This window comes from Nuphar pumila, chromosome 12, assembly GCF_984573655.1.
Source record: "Nuphar pumila chromosome 12, dmNupPumi1.hap1.1, whole genome shotgun sequence".
Lineage (NCBI taxonomy): Eukaryota > Viridiplantae > Streptophyta > Magnoliopsida > Nymphaeales > Nymphaeaceae > Nuphar > Nuphar pumila.
The window spans coordinates 38103388-38128083 of record NC_143260.1 but is presented as its reverse complement, the minus strand read 5'-3'; the positions used below and the strand labels follow the sequence as shown (position 1 = coordinate 38128083).

At 36.0% G+C, this 24696-nt stretch overlaps 1 protein-coding gene across 2 annotated transcripts in view; it reads left to right on the top strand.

Annotated features, from left to right (window-relative positions):
• The window catches only part of LOC149820749 (uncharacterized), a 41558-nt gene that overhangs the window by 13680 nt on the left and 3182 nt on the right, over positions 1-24696 (top strand). The window contains exons 2-7 of one of the 2 annotated variants that reach the window (XM_089982424.1): positions 3826-3938; positions 10360-10532; positions 11877-11970; positions 12831-12929; positions 13110-13163; positions 19989-20074. In XM_089982424.1, the coding sequence (XP_089838550.1) occupies positions 3826-3938; positions 10360-10532; positions 11877-11970; positions 12831-12929; positions 13110-13163; positions 19989-20074 (619 nt within the window). Of the gene's footprint in view, positions 1-3825; positions 3939-10359; positions 10533-11876; positions 11971-12830; positions 12943-13074; positions 13164-19988; positions 20075-24696 lie in introns of both variants that reach the window. The other variant, XM_089982423.1, reaches the window with a different exon arrangement.

The following is a 24696-nucleotide window of genomic DNA, read 5'->3' as shown; positions in this document are numbered from 1 at the left end:
CGTTTTCCTCATCTCTTTGATTACATTTAGAAGAACAAATATCATCAATACTAGAAAAGAGATCTGAGTTCAACCAAGGATGATAGACTTCAATTTTTGGCGGAGTGTTAGCACTATACCCAAAAGTTGATTCGTCAAACACAATATTTCTGAATATTTTGATGTGCTTGTTCACAGGATCATAACATATGTAGCTTTTGTAATCATCAGCGTACCCAACAAATCTGCACTTTAAGGCCTTATCCTGAAACTTGTGTCGCATGGAACTGTCAATATGAACATAACATACACACCCGAAAACACGCAAATCATGATAGTTTGGATGCACACCATGCAAAGAGAAATAGGGTGATTTGTTTTCCAAGATGTTCATGGGCAATCGATTTATGACATAGACTGTTGTGTGAAAAAGCCTCTATCCAGAAGGTAACTGGAAGATTACTATCATGCATCATGCTCATTACACTCGACAATATGGCAATGCTTCCGTTCAGCAATCCCATTCTGTTGAGGTGTATGAGGGCAAGACACCTGCCTACTTATTCTATTTGTCTGGAGGAAACTAATAAAGTCATTTGAAGAGAATTCACCCCCCCCCTCACATTGGAAACAAATGATATTCTCAGAGAATTGATTTTGAACAAAGGAATGAAAATTCTGAAATAACTTGAAGGTTTCAGATTTACTTTTTATAAAGAAGATCCATGTATATCGAGAATAACTGTCAACAAAAATAAGATAATATCTAGTGCCAGACATTGAAGAAACTTAATAGAATGAAATGGAAGAACATGACTCCTACACTGAAGACAACTAGAACATTTTCTATTATCGACGCTTAAACTCATACTTGACTTGGGAATAAGACTACTTGAAACAAGCTTATCAATAAAGCGACTACTACAATGACCCAGACGACCATGCCAAAGATTTGGCTCAATACATTCAGAAAGATTAAAAATACTATCAGAAGGAACTAAAGATAATGATGTGAGCTTCACGATGGAGTCAACGGGCTGAACACAAGATGAAGGATTCTCTTGGAACACATACATATTCCCTTGATGTTTTCCTTCAGCGAACGTTTCCCTCATGTGAAGGTCCTTAACATAAACAAAAAAAGGATTTAACTCAATTGAAGCATTAATGTCATCTACAAGCTTAGAGATAGAAACAATATTTTTCTTGATATTAGGAGCATGAATGACATTTGAAAGAGCAAGAGAAGAGTTGGACATAGGAATTACAGATTCCAATGTGTGAAATATGGTGGTAGACCCATCTTCAGTGACTATACTATTTCTACCAACATAAGAAACAAGATTTAGGAACTTACCAGCATCACCAGTGACATGAGTAACTGCACCAGAATCAACATACTAAGTGCCTTAATCATTCTGTTTGATGTTAAATTCAGCCAAGGCAGATAATAACACTTCTTTGACTTCTCCACTATTCTTCAATGTATCTGTTCCCTTTCTTGTTTCTAATTGCTTTCCTCTATTTTGCGGGTTAAACCAACAATTTGCCTTCATGTGCCCTCTTTTGTTGTAGAGAAAGCAAGTGGGTATTGTCCTTTGCCTTTGCAGATTAGGAGACATATTGGGTGTAGGTAATATTTCACGAGCTCCTTGTCCATTCCTCTCTTTACCTCCCCTTTCTTGAGATTCATACCTGCCACGTCCTCGACCATAGTTAACTCCTATGGCAAGAACATCGTGTGCTCCAATGGGATTGTGATTACCTTTAGAGAATCCTTTCAAAGTCATCTCATACTGTAAGAGCTTAGCACGAAGATCTTCAAAAGTAGGTAAGTCTGGTAAACACAGCAAGGAAGTAACCATCATATGATAATCGGGTCCCAGCCCGCTCAAGGTTTATTGCACCATATCTTTATCACTAACCGCGCAATCCACAATAGCCAACTGATCTGTGATAGTTTTCATTTTGTTTAAATACTCTATGACAGTCATTGAAAATAAGATGCGAGAGAATCGTTTACGGTGGTTTGGGCATATTCGGCGAAGGCCTAATGATGCTCCAGTTAGAAGGTTGGAGAAATGGGAAAATATATTAGTTAAAAGAGGTCGGGGTAGGCCTAGGAAGACTTGGATGGAGATGATAGGAAAGGATATGAATGCTTTGAACCTCAACGAGGACATGGCATTGGATAGAAATGATTGGAGGAAAAGGATTCATGTGGAAGACCCAAAATGAATTTCTTTTTTTGGTTCATATCGCTGACCCCAATTGTTTTGGGATGAAGGCGTAGTTGTTGTACTCTATGACAGTCATGGAGTCCTTTCTCAGCATTTGAAACTTTTTCTTTAAAAATAGAATTCTGGCCTAAGAAACTTGAGAATACGTCTGAACAAGACGATGCCATAACTGCATGGTTGTGCAGTCATCTGGGATTGCCACAAGCACCTCCTGTGACAGGGTAGAAGTGATGTAGGTAACCAAAGCCTGATCTCGCTTCATCCAGGATATATATTCTGGATTTCTGACAAAAGTGATGGAAGTGTCACCCTCCCCAGTCTTGCCATCTTGTGAAATGAACTTTGGAAGGACAGAAACAGAGCCATCTAGATGTCCAGAAAGGTCCTGGCTTCTTATGAATGGGATGATTTGTCTTTTCCAGGTGAGAAAATTGGAGTTCGGTTTTTCAGATATAAGTTGGTTAAGAAAGTTGAAAGAAAGACTAGATTGAGAAGCAAAAAAAGAATCCATAGGCGATTGGAGGCCAAAGCAAGACTTTGAAAGAATAACAAATAAAAGTCAGAACCAAGACGCAATTTTAGAGAACTCGACTGTCTCCTTTTTTTTTTGCAGACCAACCCGAGACAGAAACAGAGTTTATGCAGCAAACTGGTCTGAATAAAGACCATTCAATGAAAAGGAAAACAGAAACACGTTATTTCAATGTAACGTGTTTTTCTTTTTGAAAAATGCAAAGAGGAATAAAAGAAATGGAAACCCAAAGGAAAAAGAAATCTGATATTTTACTCAGATCTAAAACTGACCTTATTTTTCTGAAGAAATCGAGAAACGATATGGATGTGATGTGAAAAGAAAATGGAATCACGTCAAACCGTATGAGATTAGAACAAGAGGAGGGTGAATACGCAGATTCAGATTTTAAAAGAGAAAGGATAGATGTAGATTCAGATTTTAAAAGAGAAAGGGTAGATGCAGATTTTAGAAACCAAGATGCAGATTTCAGAGATGGGAAAGATATGCAGAGAAGAAAAAGAAAGAGAATATGGTTGACAGGAGATTTTGCAGAATACATTGGCTTAGATGGCTTAGAGATTTAAGAAAAAGAAGAGTAAGAAAAATACCTTGGAACTGCAGAGCTTGGAGAGGATCACTGCTCTGATACCATGTCAGAAAACAATGAGGGAGGAGAGAGAGGCTCTGATGGCTGTAGAGGAAAACCCAATAGGGCCTGCAATTCTTGCATTTCATTAAGTATACACATGTACAGAAATTAGGGTACGAAAATACCTATTACATAAAATATTAAAATTACAACATGCCATTAATGAGCATGTGTTTAAATAAAATAAAACGTATTGGGTCAGGATCCTGACCCAGTTGTGAATGACGACGTCTTTTCAGTTGAAACCGTAGAGTATTTTGATTTTTTGTTTTATTTTTGTAGAGGGCCAAGTACTGAATTATTGCTAGCAAACATAATGTAGCGAATATTAATGCACGATGAGTGGACAGGCTATTTGAGTATCAACTGCATGAAGCACATCTCTCTCGCTCTCCATACATAAAGCTTTGCAAGATTAAAACTTTTTAAATTTGTGTATACAGGTTCAGCTTATGAAGACCTGGAGGTCTCTTCTGCTGGTTTGGTCGGGGAAAAGGATTTACTGATTGTGGGTCCAGGCATACTTGGTCGTATTGTAGCAGAAAAATGGAAATTGGTATAGTGCTATTCAATTAAAGTACTCTCCATTCTTTTGAAGTCCTTAGATTGCAATGCATTTATATGGTTCAATGCATAATTCAGTTTTTGTTAGATTGACTATGTAAATTCCACGTAGCATATCAAAGTTTGTTGTGATTGCTGGCAACACACACAAATGTCTTTTTAAGTAAATGCATTTCAATCAGCAGACAGGTTGAGTATATGGAATCACTGCTATTATGTGGATTACTTTAGGTTTTGGTTATTCAATTCCAACAAATTAAGATGGTTTCATGTTCATCATGGATGACAAAAAGTGGAAAATTCTCAATGGGCTTGCTTTCACTGTAAAAGATTTTTCTTTGTGAAATTTCTAGCTGTCATGAATCATGACTCATGAAATCATTGGGTGGTGTCCATGATAGAAATGTAGATAACCATTGGTGGGGTTCATTACCAAATAGCTGAATTCCCTTTCTTTGATGATTTTTTCTATTGAAAATTTTCATTTCTGTACTTTTTTCTAATAGTTTTCCAAATTTCAGATGCTTTCTTGCATGGTTTCCATTTCAAACAGCCCAAGAATTATGCCCTATACTTAATTCAGTAAAATGCTTTACCTCACCTTTTGCCTTTTGAAACCTTGAAAAGGCTAGGGGGATCCTTTACAAGAGTTGTATGGCTGATGGGTTTCAAGAGGGATGGTCATGGAAAACATTTCTATCGCTGCATATGTGCATATGATACTATATGCTCATTCTAGCTCAGAGAATGTGCTCTATCTCCAAAGGCAACTATTTATTTGTCTCTATGAATTTGACTTGATAGTGTACTTTGTGTTAAATTATGTATATATAAATATATATACATATACTTATATATATATATATATACATTAGTATATATATATAAGTATATATACGTATATATGTATATATACATAATTATATTTTCTTTTTCTGTTTTGTATAAACCAAAAACCCGATAGGGGTATTTTTGTAATTCTCAAATGTACCTTTTTCTTTTTCACCTTTTTCTCTTTTTCCCTTTTTTCTTTTTCCTTTTTTATTTTGTCTTTTTGCTTTTTGGAATCATAAAGGGGCCCACCCATCTAGTCGTTGGGGCCCCAACAGTCATATTTATGACCGTTGGGGCTCCCAACGACTAGAAGGGAGCCCCCTTTATGGGTCCTCTTTAGTGCTTCCCTCCTCTATATAAAGAGGAGGTTCCCCCTTGTAAATGTATGGGTTTTTACACCCTTCTCTTCCTTTCTTCAATAAATCCAACTTACGACTTTAAGTCATTTCCTATATTTGTGAGTTTTGTGTGTGCACATTTGGTGTTTGTGTTCTTGGCTCTTGTAGTCACTCTTAAGGAGTGACTTTTTGCTCTATTGGTGCTTCCGCCTCTTTTCATTACATGGTATCAGAGCTCGGTTGGTGATTGGGCTTCTCTTTTGTCATCTTGGAAAGCGTGCCTCTCAAAGTTTTGAAGAAAGGAAGTATATTTGGTGCCGATGGAACGTGATTCTAAAGTGGAGCTCTCTTTCAAGCTAAATGGGTCCAACTATCTCATGTGGGCCTCCGCTATGGAAAATCATCTAAGAGGTAAGAAACTTTGGGGTTTTGTTATGGGGACTACTCCCGAACCCTCTCTTGTTCTTACCAAAATTGAAAATGAAGTTGAAAAGGCTTTAGATGGCGATGAGCGCATCAAAGCCATTAGTGAACATCAATCCAAAATCGAGGATTGGGAAAGTAACCATGCCAAAATCTTGGCATGGTTTATGAACAATGTAGATCTTAAAAATTGTGCCAATATTGCCAAGTTTAGAAGAGCCAATGAGGCTTGGTTTTTCCTTAAGGATATGTATACCCAAAAGGATCTTGCTTGGCAATTCTTTTGCCAAGAAAAAATTCGTTCCACCAAACAAATGGATATGAGTGTCCGGGACTATTTTAGCTCTCTAACTCCTCTTTGGGATGAGCTTGCCCTTCTTGAGCCCAAATGGGTTGCTCCACAAGACATTGAACTAAGAAGGGAACAAATTGAAAATGAGCATTTTTTTCAATTCCTTCATGGACTTCGCCCGGAATTTGAACAAGTGAGGGCATCTCTTCTCCATAGAAGCAAAGCCCTATCTATTGAAGATTCTCTTGCCGAGGTATGTCAAGAAGAAACTCGACTTGGCTTGAGCATTAGGAATGATGAGGTTTTGACCGTTAATAGGCCCGGATCAAATGTTAAAGCATATAGACCTCCCCACTTTAACAAAAATATCAATGGGCCTAGAAAGGGAATCATATGCCACTATTGTAATGAACCGGGACACATTAGACCGGTTTGTCCTAAGCTTAAAGGAAAGGTTGCCGCGGTTGGAGAAAATTCTCCAAAGAAGGAAGAAAGTACCAAAGAAGGAGATATCAAAGAAACTCTTAATCATATCTCCGAAGTTCTCCATCACCTTCTCAAGTCTTCTCCTTCAACATCTGGAGCCGCCATCGCCTACTCTTCATCACCTCCAGGTATGTGGATACTAGACTCTGGTGCTTCTTTCCATATGACATCTCATAAAAACTCCCTTTCCAATGTTTTTTTCAAACCTATGTCCTCCTATGTCTCAACGGCCGATGGAACGTCTTTAAAAATTGAAAGTATTGGAACACTTGACTTCAAAAATTCTCAAAACTTTTTTGTTCCTAAAGGAAGAGTTGTTCCAAAAATTAATTTAAATCTTTTTTCTGTTTCCCAAATCACCGACCATGGATGCCAAGTCTCTTTCTCACCTAAAGATTGCATCGTGCAAGATCTCCAGTCAGGGAAGCTGATTGGGCAAGGCCATAGAAGGGGTGATCTCTATTTTATGGACTTTTTGACGCTTCCATCTAAGTCATCTTGCAATCTTGTCAAAGACAAAAGTATTGGAATTTGGCATGAGAGACTTGGTCATCCAAATTTTGTAAAAATGTCTCTTTTCCCTTTTTTGAACAATACTTGTAAAGACAATCACATGACTTGTAAAGATTGCATTTTTGGGAAATCTAAAGCTACTCCGTTTCCTCAAAGAAGTTATTTTGCCACTCGGCCATTTGAACTTGTTCATTCCGATGTGTGGGGACCATCCCCAATTTTATCTAAAGGAGGTTTTTCGTATTATGTGGTCTTTATTGATGACTTCACTAGATTTACGTGGATATACTTCTTAAGTCGCAAATCTGAAGTCTTCTCGTTCTTTAAAGAATTTCATGCAATGGTTAAAAATCAATTTTTGGGAAATCTATCTATTCTTAGGTCCGATTCGGGAGGTGAATATATGTCTAATGATTTTCAAAATTACTTAAAAGAAAATGGAATTTGTCATTAACGTTCTTGTCCCAACACTCCGCAACAAAATGGTCTTGCGGAAAGAAAGCATAGGCACATAATAGAAACTACAAGAACATTATTGATTTCAAAAAATATCCCAAAATCCTTTTGGGCCGAAGCGGTTCTAACTTCAACATATCTCATCAATAGAATCCCTTCATCCTCTTTGAAAAATCTTTCTCCATTTGAAAAACTTTACAATATGTCTCCCGATTATAAAAGATTAAGAATTTTTGGATGTAAATGCTTTGTTTTAACTCGCAAAAATGATAAACTTTCTCCTAGGGCTATTGAATGTATTTTTTTGGGATATGGCGAAAAACAAAAAGGATATCGATGTTTTGACATCCTTAATAATAAACTTTATATCTCAAAAGATGTCACATTTCTCGAAGAATAAAATGGTTTTTCGCATCAACCAAATGAAAATATTGACTATTCCTTTTTATTTGACTTGTTACCTCAAGAAAACATCATAGATGATCATATTGATCTTAATGAACCTCTTGAAGATCTTGTTGAACATCCAAATAATGATCAAAACTTAGAAGAAAATGCGTCAAGACAAATACAAATCTACTCTAGAAGGAATGAAAGAAATCCTCCATGTGCCCTTGAAAGATTTTCTCAAAATGAGTCGATAGAAGAAACCTCTCAAAGAAGATCAAATCGCATTCCTAAGATTCCAAATAGATTTGTTTCTTATGACTCTTTTTCCCCTAATTATCGAGCATGTCTTCTTGCTCTTCACTCCTTTCATGAACCATCACATTACAATGATGCTAAACAATATGATCATTGGAATGAAGCTATGGAGCTTGAACTTAATGCCCTTAAAAAGGCACAAACTTGGGAAATCATTGATCCTCCCAATGGCAAGAAAACTGTTGGATGTAGATGGGTGTTTAAAGTAAAAACTAAGAGTGATGGTTCATTGGAAAGATATAAGGCTAGGTTGGTAGCCAAAGGTTTTGCCCAAGAGTATGGGGTAGACTATGATGAAACTTTTGCCCCTGTTGCTCGAATGACTAGTGTTCGAACCCTTATTGCTATAGCTTCTGTCAAAAAATGGCCCATCTTTCAACTTGATGTTAAAAATGCTTTCTTGAATGGTAATTTAAATGAAGAAGTTTATATGGAACCACCTCCAGGTATGAATTTAAATGGAAAAGTTTTAAAATTAAAAAAGGCTTTATATGGACTTAAGCAAGCTCCTAAAGCTTGGTATGATAGGTTTAGTAATGTATTAATCAATTTAGGTTTTTCTTCTTGTTATACTGACACTGCTCTTTTTGTCAAAAGAACAGGTGACTCTATTATTATGCTTTTGTTGTATGTTGATGATATGATCATCACTGGGAATGACAAAAAGGGAGTAAATGATGTTAAGTCTATATTAAAAGATACTTTTGATATGTCTGACCTTGGTTATTTGAGATATTTTTTAGGAATTGAAGTGGCTTATTCAGCGCGTGGGTACATCTTATCTCAAATGAAGTTAGCTGTGGAAATTTGTACCAAATCAGGAATATCTGATGAAAAGAAAGTGGAGACTCCTGAAGTTATCAATGCGAAACTAAGACTTGAAGATGGTGTTCTTCTTGAAGATCCAACTCCCTACCGCCAATTAATTGGATCCCTCACCTATCTATCCATCACACGTCCAGATATAGCTCATGCGGTTCATGCAGCGAGCCAATTTCAGCACGCTCCTACTACGGTTCATATGGCGACCGTAATGAGAATTGTGCGATATATCAAAAATACCATCTCCAAGGGACTCTTCTTATCCTCTTCCTCATCTCTTGAATTAACTGCTTTTACTGATGCTGACTGGGGAGGAAATCCCAATGATCGGATCTCAATTACGGGTCTTTGCATTTTTTTAGGTGAATCTCTCATCTCGTGGAGATGCAAGAAGCAGCAGAAGGTCTCCTTATCATCTACTGAAGCTGAATATCGGGCTATGGAGATAACAACTATGGAGATTGTGTGGCTCAGAAGTCTTCTTAGTGACATGGGCGTTAACATTTCCACTCCCACCAAGCTCTGTTGTGATAACAAGAGTGCGATATACATTGCCAGCAATCACACCTTTCATGAGCGGACCAAGCATATCGAAATGGATTGCCATTATGTTCGAGACGAATATCTCAAAGGGACCATCACATTGCCATATGTCACCTCAGAGTATCAACTAACTGACTTCTTCACCAAGGCGCTCCCAACTCCACGATTCATGTTTCTTCTTGGCAAACTTTCAGTCTTCTCCCCGTAAAGTTTGAGGGGGCATGTTAACTTATGTATATATAAATATATATATATATATATACATATACTTATATATATACATTAGTATATATATATATATATAAGTATATATACGTATATATGTATATATACATAATTATATTTTCTTTTTCTGTTTTGTATAAACCAAAAACCCGATAGGGGTATTTTGGTAATTCCCAAATGTACCTTTTTCTTTTTCACCTTTTTCTCTTTTTCCCTTTTTTCTTTTTCCGTTTTTATTTTGTCTTTTTGCTTTTTGGAATCATAAAGGGGCCCCACCCATCTAGTCGTTGGGGCCCCAACAGTCATATTTATGACCGTTGGGGCTCCCAACGACTAGAAGGGAGCCCCCTTTATGGGTCCTCTTTAGTGCTTCCCTCCTTTATATAAAGAGGAGGTTCCCCCTTGTAAATGTATGGGTTTTTACACCCTTCTCTTCCTTTCTTCAATAAATCCAACTTATGACTTTAAGTCATTTCCTATATTTGTGAGTTTTGTGTGTGCACATTTGGTGTTTGTGTTCTTGGCTCTTGTAGTCACTCTTAAGGAGTGACTTTTTGCTCTATTGGTGCTTCCGCCTCTTTTCATTACACTTTGTTCCCATTTAACATTTCGGAAAAGCAATATTCACCAAATCGTCTATTTTTGTCCTTTTGTAGGGCATTAATTGGAAGTAGTTTGGGCTTTCTTTCTTTTATTTCCATTTTCTTATGTGTATCACAAATGTGATTGTATGGTTAATGAAGCTATATTTACATAAGAAAAGTTCTATCTACCAGGAAAATCCAGCTTGCAAAATTTTTGGACAGACAATAACTACAGATCACCATGATGAATTGCTCAAGTTTGGGATTACACCTTCTGTAAGGGGTTCAATATCAACATATAAGTTTCCATACGTCATATTTTGTGCTCCTCCATCTCAAAGCGTAGACTATCCGAGTGAAGTAAGGTATGCATTGCAGACCTAAGTTCATGAAGTACAAGATCTCTTTCTAAGCATAACTGAAACGGGATGTTAGGCAATTAATAAAAATGTGCATTGATTTTACTATGCTTTTGTGTTATGATTTTCATTTTAATTCTCACATTCACCCTGTCTACTTTTTTAGGGACCTTTTTTTCAATGTTTCAAAGCACTTTTCTGAATCACTGAAAAACATTCTTTGCTGTGAATATGTACGAATTGTTGAACTAGCAAGCACTTTTCTGCCATGGAATCTATGGTTCAGCATATTATGTTGTGATGGTCTTCAAACACATCTAAACTGTACATGGTGTAACCCAATTACCTGAGCTAACTGTTGTTTCTGATTGTGAGGAGGTTTGGTACATCACTTTCTGAATTTTTACTGATGACTCTTTGCCTCTAATATTGTCATTCATGCATGCATGCAGTGGTCACTTATTGAACTTCAACAGCACAGCAATTGTTTTGACACGTTATACAAGTCTTCTTGTCTTGATCTTTATGTGATAACTCTTTCGATGGATTAGTATGTTGTGTGAGTTACAGGATCACGATGGCACTTGTTTGCATTACAAGTACTTGAAATATGGATGGAATTCTTCTGCTGAAGTAATTATCAATGTATTAATGTTGTATAATTAACATTTCCCTTATTTGCACGATAGCTAGCTAGGCAGGAGAAAGTGCACAGTAGGCATCATTATGCATAATTTATATATTTAACTTATTTTGAACTATTTGTGTTTAGTATGTGCATGATGCTACTTGAACAGTTAAGTGTTTTAGATATTTCAGGGAAGAGTTCACATTAGCACAGTTGTGAGGCAGGACAGTTAGGCTTGCCTAACCATCTTGACCTTTGGCTTTCTGTTTTCTGAAATGTTTACATATGCTACCCATCTTTGATGCCTGCTGTAGTTGATTTACACAGAATTGTGTTTCTTGTCTTGCTGAATATGTAAACACTTGCTGTCCACTCTGTACAATGTCCAGTCAATTGCATTGAATGCTTCATACTGTTCAGAATGGCAGTGATCTGGCTCCCGTTACTAACTTTTCTTTTCTCACGAATGGATGCTTGTTTTATGTGATAAAGTTGATGAAATTGTTTCAAGTATTGGTTAATGATACACATTATAATCTGAATGGTGTTATGAATGCATCCTTTTTTCTTTCCTTGATTCCATGAGTTTTTTCTGCCTCCTCTGCTTTTGTTTAACATGTTATTCTGCATGCATGAATGCTTACTCTGGCTGATTTTATATTCAATTTCCTACAGTATATGGAAATATATGTTTTGCTTGAATGGATTCAAATAATTTTCAGTCTGGCTGCATCGAATTGGAGTGGTGAGGGCTCATTCTTGTTTACATCAAGCACCGCCGTTTATGATTGTGAGGACAATGGACTATGCTCTGAGGTATTACTTGGGGGAAGGATGCTGTTTTACTGTCAAAATATTTGCTCTTCATTTACTTGACAAAAAAATGCTGGTGTGGCTTTTGCTTTTACATGTATGATTCTCCATTTAGCTACAGGATGTGAGAAATCATTGTTCCACCTCTACATTATGCAACTCTCTTCAGAAATAGTCTGTTGTTTTCTCACTTTTATGGATCAGCACTCTTCTTAGCTTTTTATTTGCAGTCATCCAAGAGTTTTGCTGATACATACCCTTTTATGTTCCCGTGCAAGCCTTAGATTTTGGTTTGTCCTCCAGTTTGTTTGATTATTGAGCAAACTTGTTTCATGCTGTTGTTCACTTCTATTATTAAGCTTAAGAATGGGGTGGAGTGAAGAGAAGAAATTTCAAAGTTACCTTTTACATAAATGTAACAGCATGAGCTAACACATGAACATAAGAAATTACCATTCTAAGATTTGTTCAAAAACATCTATGGAATTATGGATCTGGATATAAGTTCTTTACAATTCAACTTGATTTGATTGTCTTACAATGTTGAGGACCTTTTGAGCAGAAATATTAGCATACACTCTTGCCATGATTGAATCAGTTAACATGAGTAAGAGGATTCTCGTGTTCTATGATTTTCTCAGAAGCATGTCATTTGTACTATTACTGTGCCAAGAGTGAAGAGTTGCAAACACAGGAGGAATGTGATTTTGCATTTGTTTATAGTTTATAGTAACTTTATACCATATTGGGCTCTAAATTTAGCTTTCAATATGGTCTTAAACAAATGTGTTTATTTTGTGTACTGATTGAATGTATTCATGTGTTATGCTTTTTAATGACCATTATTTGACATTACTTTGCAGGACAGTCCGTTATTGCCAATTGGAAGAAGTCCTCGAGCAGATGTTCTCCTTAAAGCAGAAAATGAAGTCCTTGAAGTTGGTGGCTGTGTAGTCAGACTGGCAGGACTTTATATATCCTTACAACTGCTTTTCTGTTTTGACTTTTGAAGTATTTATTGATTCTTCACTTCTGTGTGTTAGATGCTGAAATACTAGGCAGTGGCATTGTTGATTTGTAAGTCATTGTTCCTTGACTTTCTGTACAAGTCTGATAAGGGTGCCCACGTGTATTGGTTGCAGAAAGGGACTATGGACATTCGTCCAGACCATATACTCAATCTTATTCACTATGAGGTCATGAGTCATACCTTTCACTTTTGTTCAATTATGTAGATTCATTGTGTGAAACTGTGAAAGTATCTTCAACAAGATACTATAATCAAGACCCAATATTCTTGATGAAGAACAAGTGCACACATGCACAACAAGAACACTAAGAACACTTGTGCACAAAGGCACAAACCAATCAATCTCACAAATGCACTAAAAGAAAGAATATAATCTTTATTGAACACTTGGGCTTTGACCCAAAGCCACGAGAAATCACAAGGGGAGAACCCCTATTTATAAGCCACCAAAAGGAGCCTTGGAAGGGCTCAACTCATAGATGTTGGAGCCCCTCCAACGGTCACAAATGTGACCGTTGGAGGGGCTCGTCTATTTGAGTGCCCCCCCCCCAAGGTATCTTTTGGTACAATATAAAAAACAAAAAATAAAAAGAAAGAAAAGAAAAATACAATCACATTCTCAAAAAAGAATGTGCGTAAAAATGGAGAAAATGACTAAAGTACCCCTATGACTAAAATATATATTTTATATATATAAATGGATATATATATATATATACATATATGTCTTATATGTATATGTATCATCCTTTATATATATAAAATATATAAGGTTACAAGATTTTGGTAATATAATTTAAGACCCCCCCTCAAACTTAGGGCAAGATGATCGAGAGTTTGCCAAGAAGAAAGTTGAAACGCGGAGCACACAACGCTTTGGTGAAGAAGTCTGCCAATTGATATTCTGAAGTTACATATGGAAGATCAATGACCCCTTTCAGATATGCTTCACGAACATAGTGACAGTCCATCTCAATGTGTTTGGTCCGCTCATGGAATGCGTGATTTTTGGCAATATAAATTGCACTCTTGTTATCACAACAAAGTTTGGTGGGCCCTTCTACATTAATCCCCATATCTTCTATTAGCTGATGAATCCACACAATTTCCATGGTAGTCGTTGTCATGGCTCGATATTCAGTTTCGGTAGATGATAGAGACACTTTTTGCTGCTTCTTACATCTCCATGAGATCAACGAGTCTCCTAAAAACACACAAAAACCAGTGGTGGAGTGACGGTTATTTGGGTCACCTCCCCAGTCAGAGTCAGTATAAGCAATTAATTTTAATTCAGAAGAAGAGGATAAGAATACTCTCTTGTTTAGTGTACCCTTTATGTATCTCACAATCCGCAAGATGACACTCATGTGAACTGAAGTTGGTGCATGTTGAAACTGACTTGCAGTATGAACTGCTTGAGAAATATCTGGTCTAATAATACTCAAATACATCAATGATCTCACAAGCTGCCTGAAGGCGGTGGGATCGGAGAGAGGAATGTCATCATCAATCTTTATTTTAGCTTCTACTATAGCAGGAGTTTCATAAACTTTATCATTCGTAATATCTGACCTGTCAATAACCTCAGATGCATGCTTAGTTTGAGACAAAAAATACCCTCTATGAGAGTATGCCACTTCAATACCCCCAAAATAAGTTAGAAATCCCAAATCAGACATTTCAAATGTATCATTTAAAATTGATTTTATGCTTTTAACCCCTTTAGTATTACTTCTTGTTATTAGCATATCATCTACATACAAAAGCAAAATGGCAATCCTTGCATTGTTTTTTCTAACGAACAAAGTAGTGTTAGTGAAACAGGATGAAAACCCATTTTCTAACATTACGGAGTTAAACCTATCATACCAAGCCTTGGGGGCTTATTTTAAACCATAAAGGGCTTTTCGAAGGCGAAGCACTTTCCATTTATGAGTCTCCATTCTTGGTGGAGCATCCATATATACCTCTTCATTTAAATCACCATTTAGGAAGGCATTTTTAACATCCATTTGATAAATGTTTCATTTGTTAATTGAGGCAACAATGATGAGGCGTCGGACAATGACCATTCAGGCCACAGGGGCAAACGTTTCTTCATAGTCAATCTCATATTCTTGATTATATCCCTTTGCAACTAACCGAGCTTTATATCTCTTAAGAGATCCATCGCTCTTAGTCTTTACCTTAAATACCCATATGTACCCTATTGCTTTCTTACCCTTAAGAAGAACTTGAAATTCTCAAGTTTTTGCTCTGTTGAGAGCTAAAAGCTCAAATTCCATTGCTTTCAGTTACTCATCATTATTTTTGGCTTCTTCGAAGTTTTTGGGTTCTATATAGGAATGAATGACACTAAGATAGATTCTATGTTTAGGAGTAAAGGAATCATATGAGATGTACCTAGAAGGCATCTTTCTATTTCTCTCAGTTCTTCGTAGATTTTTATCATTTGTTGAATTGGAACCACTAAGTTCACTGTATTTTTCAATCGCACTCCTAAAACGGTTTCTGTCTCTATGGGTATATGTTATAGGGTCTCTCGATGCCCTTTCTTCACTATGTTGGGAGATAGGAGGATGGAAGGGAATATCTTCTTCGTCTTCTTTATCATTGGCCTCATTAGGAGTGAGTTCATCATCACTATCATGAGCTAATAATTCAAATCAAAAGGAGTAATCCATGTTTTCTTTAAAATGTTCACTTTCTTCAAAATCATTAACATTTTTTAGAAAACTCGCATTTCTGGAAACATATAATTTATCATTCTTAATATCATAACAATGAAACCCTTTTTGGGTTTCAGAATATCCAAGAAAGGCGCAGGCAATGACTTTTAGTGAAAGCTTGTCGTTCTTGTCAGTAAGAACAAAGCATTTGCAACCGAAAATTCTCAATCGACTATAGTCGGGTTCTTTGGTATACAACATTTCAAAAGGCGAGATATTGTTCAAGTTTTTCGAAGGTAGCCTATTTATTAGATAAACTGACGCTAAAACAACTTCGGCCCAAAAACTTTTTGGAATGTTTTGAGAAATAAGTAGAGTTCGAGTTGTCTCTATTATGTGTCTATGCTTTCTTTCGGCTAATCCATTTTGTTGAGGGATTTTTGGACAAGATCTTTGGTGAAAATACCATGACTTTCAAGATAATTTTTGAATTCACTTGAAAGGTATTTTCTACCGGAGTCGGTGCTAAAAAATTTTACACCCCCATTGAATTGATTTTTAATCAACATATGATAGGTTTTAAAAGTCGAAAAAACTTCATATTTGTGTTTAAGAAACTAAATCCAACAATATCTCGTGTAGTCGTCAACAAAAATGACATAATATGCAAAACCTCTTTTTGACAAAACAGGTGCCGGTCACCATACATCCGAATGGAAAATTTCAAAAGGTCTTGTTGTAAACATAAATCTTTGACAAAAAGGTAATTTTTTCATTTTCTCAAGTATATAATCGTTACAATTGAAATCACTTTTATATAAACTTTTAACAAAAGGTAAATGAGAATTTTTTACAATATTTGGATGTCCAAGTCTCTTGTGCCAAATATTAATATCTTTTTGTTGGCCAACATTACAAAATGGGTTCTTTGGAATTTGAAGAGAATCGACGTAATAAAGATCGCCCTTCCTAGAGCCTTTCCCAATCAACCTCCCGAACCGACGATCCTGTATCCAACATTTGTTAGATAAAAATTTTATATCACACCCATGATCCAAGAGTTGAGAAACTGAAAGTAAATTTAAGTTTAATTTAGGTATAAATCTAATTTTTGGAATAAAAAACCTTTGTTTTTCAAAATTTCCAATTCCTTTTACTTCAAGATATGTTCTATCCACGATTGAAACAAAGGATGGGGAGCGATTATTTGAGTAATTGGAAAAAGAACTCATATTTGAGGTCATGTGAAATAAAACACCCAAATCTAAAAGCCACGATGTCTTACCAGGAGAAGAAAAGGTTGACATGGCGGCTTCGGAAATAGCCCCTTTGAGAAGAGGTTGAAGAGCATCCACAATTTGCTGCAATGAGAGAGCTCCATTTGAAGATGATGAGCACTCTTCCTTTTGAGGTTGGGATGTGGTAGCCATGGCTAGCAACTTCTTCCATTTTGGCATATAGGCTTGATGTGCCCCGGTTCCTTACAAAAATGACACAAGATCTTGCTATAATCCCTCTTTCCTTCTTGACCGCTTAAACTTTGGTTTTGATTCTTGAAATGAAGAGGCTTGTAGGTCCTTAAATTGCTCTCCGGTCTTGAAACGACATTAACACCTTCATTTTCTTCATTATTGGAAGGTGTTGCTAGAACACTTGGGTTATTCTTACTTATACTGATACGTGTCTCTTCTTCACTTAGTTTAGTAGGAAGTGAAGGCGGATAGGAGAGATGATCGAATTTATTCAAATTCGGGCCTAAGCCCATTCAAAAAATTGAAAAAACGATCTTCTTCTAATTGCTTGTGCCTAAGCTCAATAGCCTCTCTGCTCTATTTGGGTTCAAGCATAGCAACCTCATCCCAAATGGAAGACAACTTCGTGAAACTCTCTAATAGTCATTTCGTTTTGTTGAAGGGTCAAGGCCCTTTTTTGAAGATAATATTTGTGGGACAAATCCCTTGAAGTGTACATTTTTTCAAGGTATTCTCATGCTTGAGAAGCTTTCTTGAACTTTATAATGTTGGCATTGATTCTTGTCTCCACGGATGAGAAAATTCATGAGAGAATTTTGAAGTTCCTCATCTCCCATTCTTCATATTTTTTGCTATAATCTTTAAGAGCCTTGGCTCTTTCTTCTCCTTCAAGAATTTTTATTTCTCCTCTCTCCATCAAGGTGATATTAGGCACCGGTTCGGGAATCGAGCCTTGGACATAGCCCCAAAGCCCTTTTCCTTTAATATGCGCATCTATATTTTCGGCCCAAACGTGATAGTTGGAGTCATTAAGTTTAAAGTCGCGAGAGAAATGAGAGTCTTTTTCACCCATTGGAGAAGAGAAATGCGAAAAAAAAGATACGTACTTCAAGAGATTTTTAGATCTTTCTTGGTGGAAGAATCTTCTAAAATATTGGATGAATAAGAGAATCCATGCCAATCGCCAAAAAATTGAGGGCACGTTTTTTGAGGCACCGATAAAATGTGAGAATCCACGTGATCTTCTTTCTTCAACCTTGCTTTGATACCATGTGAAAGTATCTTCAACAAGATACTATAATCAAGACCCAATATTCTTGATGAAGAACAAGTGCATACATGCATAATAAGAACACTAGGAACACTTGTGTACAAAGGCACAAACCAATCAATCTCACAAATGCACTAAAAGAAAGAATATAATCTTTATTGAACACTTGGGCTTTGACCCAAAGCCACGAGGAATTACAAGGGGAGAACCCCTATTATAAGCCACCAAAAGGAGCCTTGGAGGGGCTCCACTCATAGACGTTGGAGGGGCCCAACGTCTATTTGAGCCCCCCCCCCCCCCCAAGGTACCTTTTGGTACAATATAAAAAACAAAAAATAAAAAGAAAGAAAAGAAAAATACAATCACATTCTCAAAAAAGAATGTGCGTAAAAATGGAGGAAATGACTAAACTACCCCTATGACTAAAATATATATTATATTATAAATGGATAGATACATATACATATATGTCTTATATGTATATGTATCATCCTATATATATATATATAAAAAATATAAAATATATAAGGTTACAAGATTTCGGTAAATATAATTTAACAGAAACACCCAACCAAGTTTTGGGCTTTACAGTTAGGTTTTTCACGTAGGTTTAATCTTTGTGGTACTCATGATTCTTAGCTCTTAATGCTTTCATGATCATTGGCTTGCCACAGTAATGTGCTGTGTTGTGCAATGTGTGTGTGTGGAACAATTGGAGTAAAAGTGAAAACTTTGAATTTAATAATGTTAAAACCTTTCCATTGATGAGTGGTATCTACTGCCACAGGACCAGCACTATCTGCTTACTAAATAGGAATTTGGAAGGCCATGTTGATATTTCTAATAAAGGCTTCATTAGGTGGGAATTCTAACGTCACATTGGTTGATCTTCTTGTTATTATGTCTTGTCACATGGATGGGAAAGATTTTCTTGATCAAGTGCATGTGGGCCTTTTCAGTTCAACAAGTGACCTCCCAAGTAGCCCTTGGAATGATATTATTTCAAGTTTCATTTTAGACAACTGTATGAATTGGATAAATGGAAATCCAACTTGACAGCCATTGAGGCAAGACATCAAAAGGAATGCACCAGGTAGGTGAACAGAAAGAAGGTAAAAGGGAAGGGACAAATAGGGAAGGAAATAGACATCAATTTGAAGGTTGATTTTGGGTAACTATCAGTTAGAAATAGTTTTTTTGGAACTTGAAGGCATGAATTTGATGTCCTCATTCCTGAGATCAGAAAATCCATCAATAAGAGATACAAAGTTGAAGCATAACCTCATCATAGCATATCTCAAGAGAATTTGGAGGGGGTCATGCATGTCTGTTCCTTTTTTATCTAGACCATCCACCTCTGTCTTCTTTCCCTAAACTGTCATTTAGGAACAGAGGACATGGGTTCTACAGCATGATGGAGATCAGAACTGTTGAAAAGTCTTATGCATCGTGAGGATTTTCTGCCTTTTTGGAGTCAGAAGCAAAAGCTTGAGGCCTTTGCATTTCACAATACTAACCAAATTGATCAAGCTATTCAACCTTTATATTTAAAATTTGTTTCCTGCGGGCAAAAAAATTTAAAACTTGATTGGAAGGGTACAAAGATGATTTCTCATATGTGATTTCTGAATGTTATAGCTGTTGACTTGGGAATTTGTTTTTGTTTAGTATGTCATTCTCACTTGGATAATCCTTAGTCGTAAGTTCTGATAGTTAATTCAATAATGCAATTCTGATTATCAACTAAATATCATTGTTAACTTCAAGAATAGAAAGTCTCACTATTATCTGCATGACAGGATGCAGCATCCCTTGCAGTTGCAATTTTGAAGAAGCATCTTCGCTCTAGGGTGTTCTTGGGTTGTGACAATCATCCTTTATCCAGGTAACTTTCAGTATTCTAACATGTACTTATTTGGTTTATTGTTTTCTGTCAGAAAATTATGCCACTATTTATGATCCGATCACAGTTAACTTTTTAAAGAGAATGCTTGCTCTTACTATTTCAGTTCTTATAAAAATCAGAAAATAGAATTTATTAGAAAGAAGATATTAAGGGGGTGATTCTGGCCTCCTTTACTGCCGACTTTGTTTCCTTTGCTCACTACTGCAAAACCTGTGTGTGTGTGGTAAATTTCCTGCCCATCCATGACGACCTTCTTAAAATATATATGTATATATAATATGTATTTTATTTATGTTCTTTGTAATGCCCACTAGGGGAAACTTAGTCTTTTCACTTGTAAATATGCATGTCCATTAGAGATCTTTTTTTTGTTTTTTATTATTCTTTGTCTTTTTAGTTTTTCTTATTTTTCTTAAAATATTAGATTGGGTCCTCATAAGAGCCGTTGGGTTCCTCTCCAATGGTCACAATGATATCCATATGTATACTCGACGTGAAGGAAATGAGCATCAAAATGCTCTTGAAATATATTCACAAAATCTCCCTTTAAATGACCAAGTTGAGGAACTCCTACCTCAACGATCCTCTAGGAACATTAGACCTTCTAAAAAATTTGTGTCGTATGACTCATTTTTTCTAAATTATAGAGCTTGTCTAATGATGATCCATTCCCATCATGAGCTTTCAAACTTTAAAGAAGCTAAGCAATATTCATATTGGGTTGATGCTATGCACCTAGAATTAGAAGGTGCTCAACAAAGCTAACACTTGGAAAATCATAACCATCCCTTTAGGTAAGAAGGCTATTGGTTGTAAGTGGGTTTATAAAGTAAAAACTAAAAGTGCTGGGTCATTAGAAATATATAAAACTAGGTTAGTTGCTAAGGGGTTTGCACAAGAATAAATAATTGATTATGAAAAAACATTTGCACCGATTGCTAGGATGAATAGTGTAAGAACTCGAATAGCCTTAGCATCTATCAAATAATGACCTATTTACTAATTAGATGTCAAGAATGTCTTTTTAAATGAAGATCTTTGTGAAGAAGTCGGTATGAATCCTCCGTTGGGTCATGAAATAGAAAAAAAAAACTCTTAAGCTTAATAAAGATCTTTATGGTTTTAAACAAGCTCCAAAAGCTTGGTATGACCGTTTCAGTAAAATTGTTTTTGATAGTGGATTTATTTCTTGTTGTTACTAACACTGCTTTTTTTGTTAAGAATGCAGGGACCACATAACTATCTTACTATTGTATGTTGATAATATGATTATCACTGAGAATAATAAAAGGGGCTATTAAAAATGTTCTTAAAAATAATTTTGATATGTTTGACCTTGAATTTTTAAGGTATTTTGGGTATTGAACTTGCTTATTCTTCTAGAGGATATGTTTTTTTTCAAATGAAGTTTGCATCAGATATTATTGCTAAATCTGGGTTAACTGATGAAAAGAAGGTGAAGACTCCAGAAGTGATAAATGCTAAGATGAGAGTCAATGGTGTGCCTCTTTTATAAGACCCCACTCCTTATCGTCAATTAATTAGATCTCTAACATATTCATTTATTATCATGCCATACATTGCTCATGTTATGCATAATGCCAATCAATTTCAAAATGTTCCTACTACCATTCACATGGCAGCTGTCATGTGAATTATCAGATATCTGAATGAAACTATAACAAAGGGCTATTCCTATCTTCTTCTTCATCTCCAACTTTAATTATTTATATTGACTCTGATTGTGGTGGAAACCCCAATGATCGTATTTCTATTACTGGTTATTGTAACGAAGTATGCGGAAAGATAAAGAATGCTGAAAAGCATTTACAATGTCCAACAATGGACAAATACACAAAGGGGATAATAGCCAAGTCCACTATGGGACAATACATACACAAGCTTTAAGAAAAGCACAAAACTAAAAATATAAAATCTTTTTATTGAGAGAGAGAGAGAGTATTAAGGCTTATAAAATACAAGGGGATTCACTCCTATTTATACAAAAAGGAATAGGACAAAAGGGGGCTCCTAAAGAGTCGTTGGGAGCATCGAACGGTCACATTTGTGATTGTTGGGGGGCCCAACGACTTTATTGTGGGCCCCCCTAAATGGTATGAAATATAAAATAAAAAAAAGAAAATAAATAAAAAGAAAGTGAAAATAAAGAAAAATAAAAAACAATTGTTTACTAAAATAATTGTGAAAAGACTATACTACCCCTATCAGGTATTATAGTATAATACACACACACATATATATATTAATATATATATATGTATGTATTAATACATATGATTTAACACCCCCCCTAAAACTTTACGGGGAGATGACCGAAAGTTTGCCAAGGAGAAACATGAAGCGTGGTGCAGGAAGTGCTTTAGTGAAGAAATCCGCTAATTGATATTCTGATGTGACATATGGCAGTGTGACTGTTCCATGTAAATACTTATCACGAACATAGTGGCAGTCCATTTCGATATGTTTGGTATGTTCATGGAAGGTGTGATTGCTGACAATATAATTGGCACTTTTGTTGTCACAACAAAGCTTTGAAGCTCCAGTAGTGTCAACCCTCATATCTTTGAGAAGACTTTGAAGCAAAACAAGTTCTATTGTAGTAGTTGCCATAGCCTAGTATTCAACTTCAGTAGAGGATAGTGAGACTTTTTGTTGTTTCTTGCATCTCCAACTAATTAAAGAATCTCCTAAAAAGACACAAAAGCCAGTAGTTGAGATTTTATCATTAGGGTTACCTCCCCAATCTGCATCAGTCTATGTCACATGGGTGCGGGTGCGGGGATTCGACACTTCCAAAAAACCCAGGTGCGGGGGTGCGACAAGGGCAAAAATGTAATATATATATATATATATATATATATATATATATATATATATATATATATATATATATATATATATAAAGGGGGTCAGGGGTTCCCCGACGTGGGTTTTTCTGCTGTCAGCAGCTGACAGACAGTTGCTGTCAGCAGAATTTTTTTTTTAAAAAAAATCGCAGCCCATTTCATAGGGCATTTTTTAAAAAAAAAAATCCAAAAAAAATGGACCTAAATGATCCTGGGTGCGGTCAACGCACCTGGTGCCGCACTCGCGTCGAGTCGCGTCGATGCGGGTGCGGCACCCTGCTAGTCGAATCCTTGTGACATAGGCATCAGTATAAGCAAGTAAATTTAATGAAGAAGAAGATGATAGGAATAACCCTTTAGTTATGGTATTTTTTATGTATCGGATGACTCAGAGCACGACACTCATATGTCAAGTTGTAGGGGTATGTTGAAATTGACTAGCAGAGTGAACAACATGAGCGATGTCAGTTCTGGTAATAGTCAGATATGTGAGAGATCCAATGAGTTGTCTGTAGGGTGTGGTATCTTCTAGAAGAACCCCATCCTCCAACCTTAATTTGGCATTTATGACTTTTGGAGTCTCCACATTTTTATCATCTGAAATGCCATACTTAGTACATATATTCGCAGCAAGCTTCATCTGTGACAGAATATATCCTCGGGGATAATATGCAACTTTAATGCCAAGAAAATATCTAAAAAAACCTAAATCAGACATGTCAAATCTATCTTTTAGCATATTTTTAATATTAACAATACTATCTTGATCATTTCTTGTGATAATCATGCCATCAACATAAAGTAATAAGATAACAATATTAGTACCTACACTTTTCACAAAGAGAGCAGTGTTAGTATAACAGGAACGAAATCCCAATTTAATCATGATATCATTAAATCGATCATACCAAGCCTTGGGGGCTTGCTTAAAACCATATAAAGCTTTTAGGAGTTTAAGGGTGTGACCTTGTCCAATGTTAACTCCAGGTGGCGGATCCATATATACTTCTTCATTTAGATTTTCATTTAAAAATGCATTTTTCACATCGAGTTGATATATAAGCCATTTTTTGGTTGATGCGACAGCTATTAAGGTTCTAACGCTTGTCATTCTGGCTACAGGAGCAAATGTTTCCTCGTAATCAATTTTATATTCTTACGAATATCCCTTAGCCACTAATCTGGCTTTATATCTTTTTAAAGATCCATTACTTTTGGTTTTAACCTTAAAGACCCATCGACATCCAATAGGTTTTTTATGTGAAGGTAGTTTGACAATTTCTCAAGTATTAGCTTTTTTCAAGGCATCTAATTCTATTTTCATGGCTTCAACCCAATGTAGTATAGTTTTAGCTTGATTATAATGAGTAGGTTCATAATATGAATGTAGTGTTATCAGACAAGCCCGATAATTAGGTGTAAGGGACTCATATGAGACAAACCTATTGGGTGAAATTGATTCTCTAAAAGATCTCCTAACAGGGGTTTCTTCTAAAGATTCTGTAAGTTGAGAAAATTTCTCCAAGGCGCTAATAGGCATTTCTTGGTCTCTTCAGGTATACACATTAATATTTTCATTACTGATATCACCATTATATGGTGATATTTCAATATTGGATACATCACAAGTATCCTCTATATTTTCAGGATGATTCATAGAATCATCACATTTATCATCTATAAGTTCATGTAAAAACATGTAGTCAATTTCATTTTGTCCCATAGGCCGTAGAA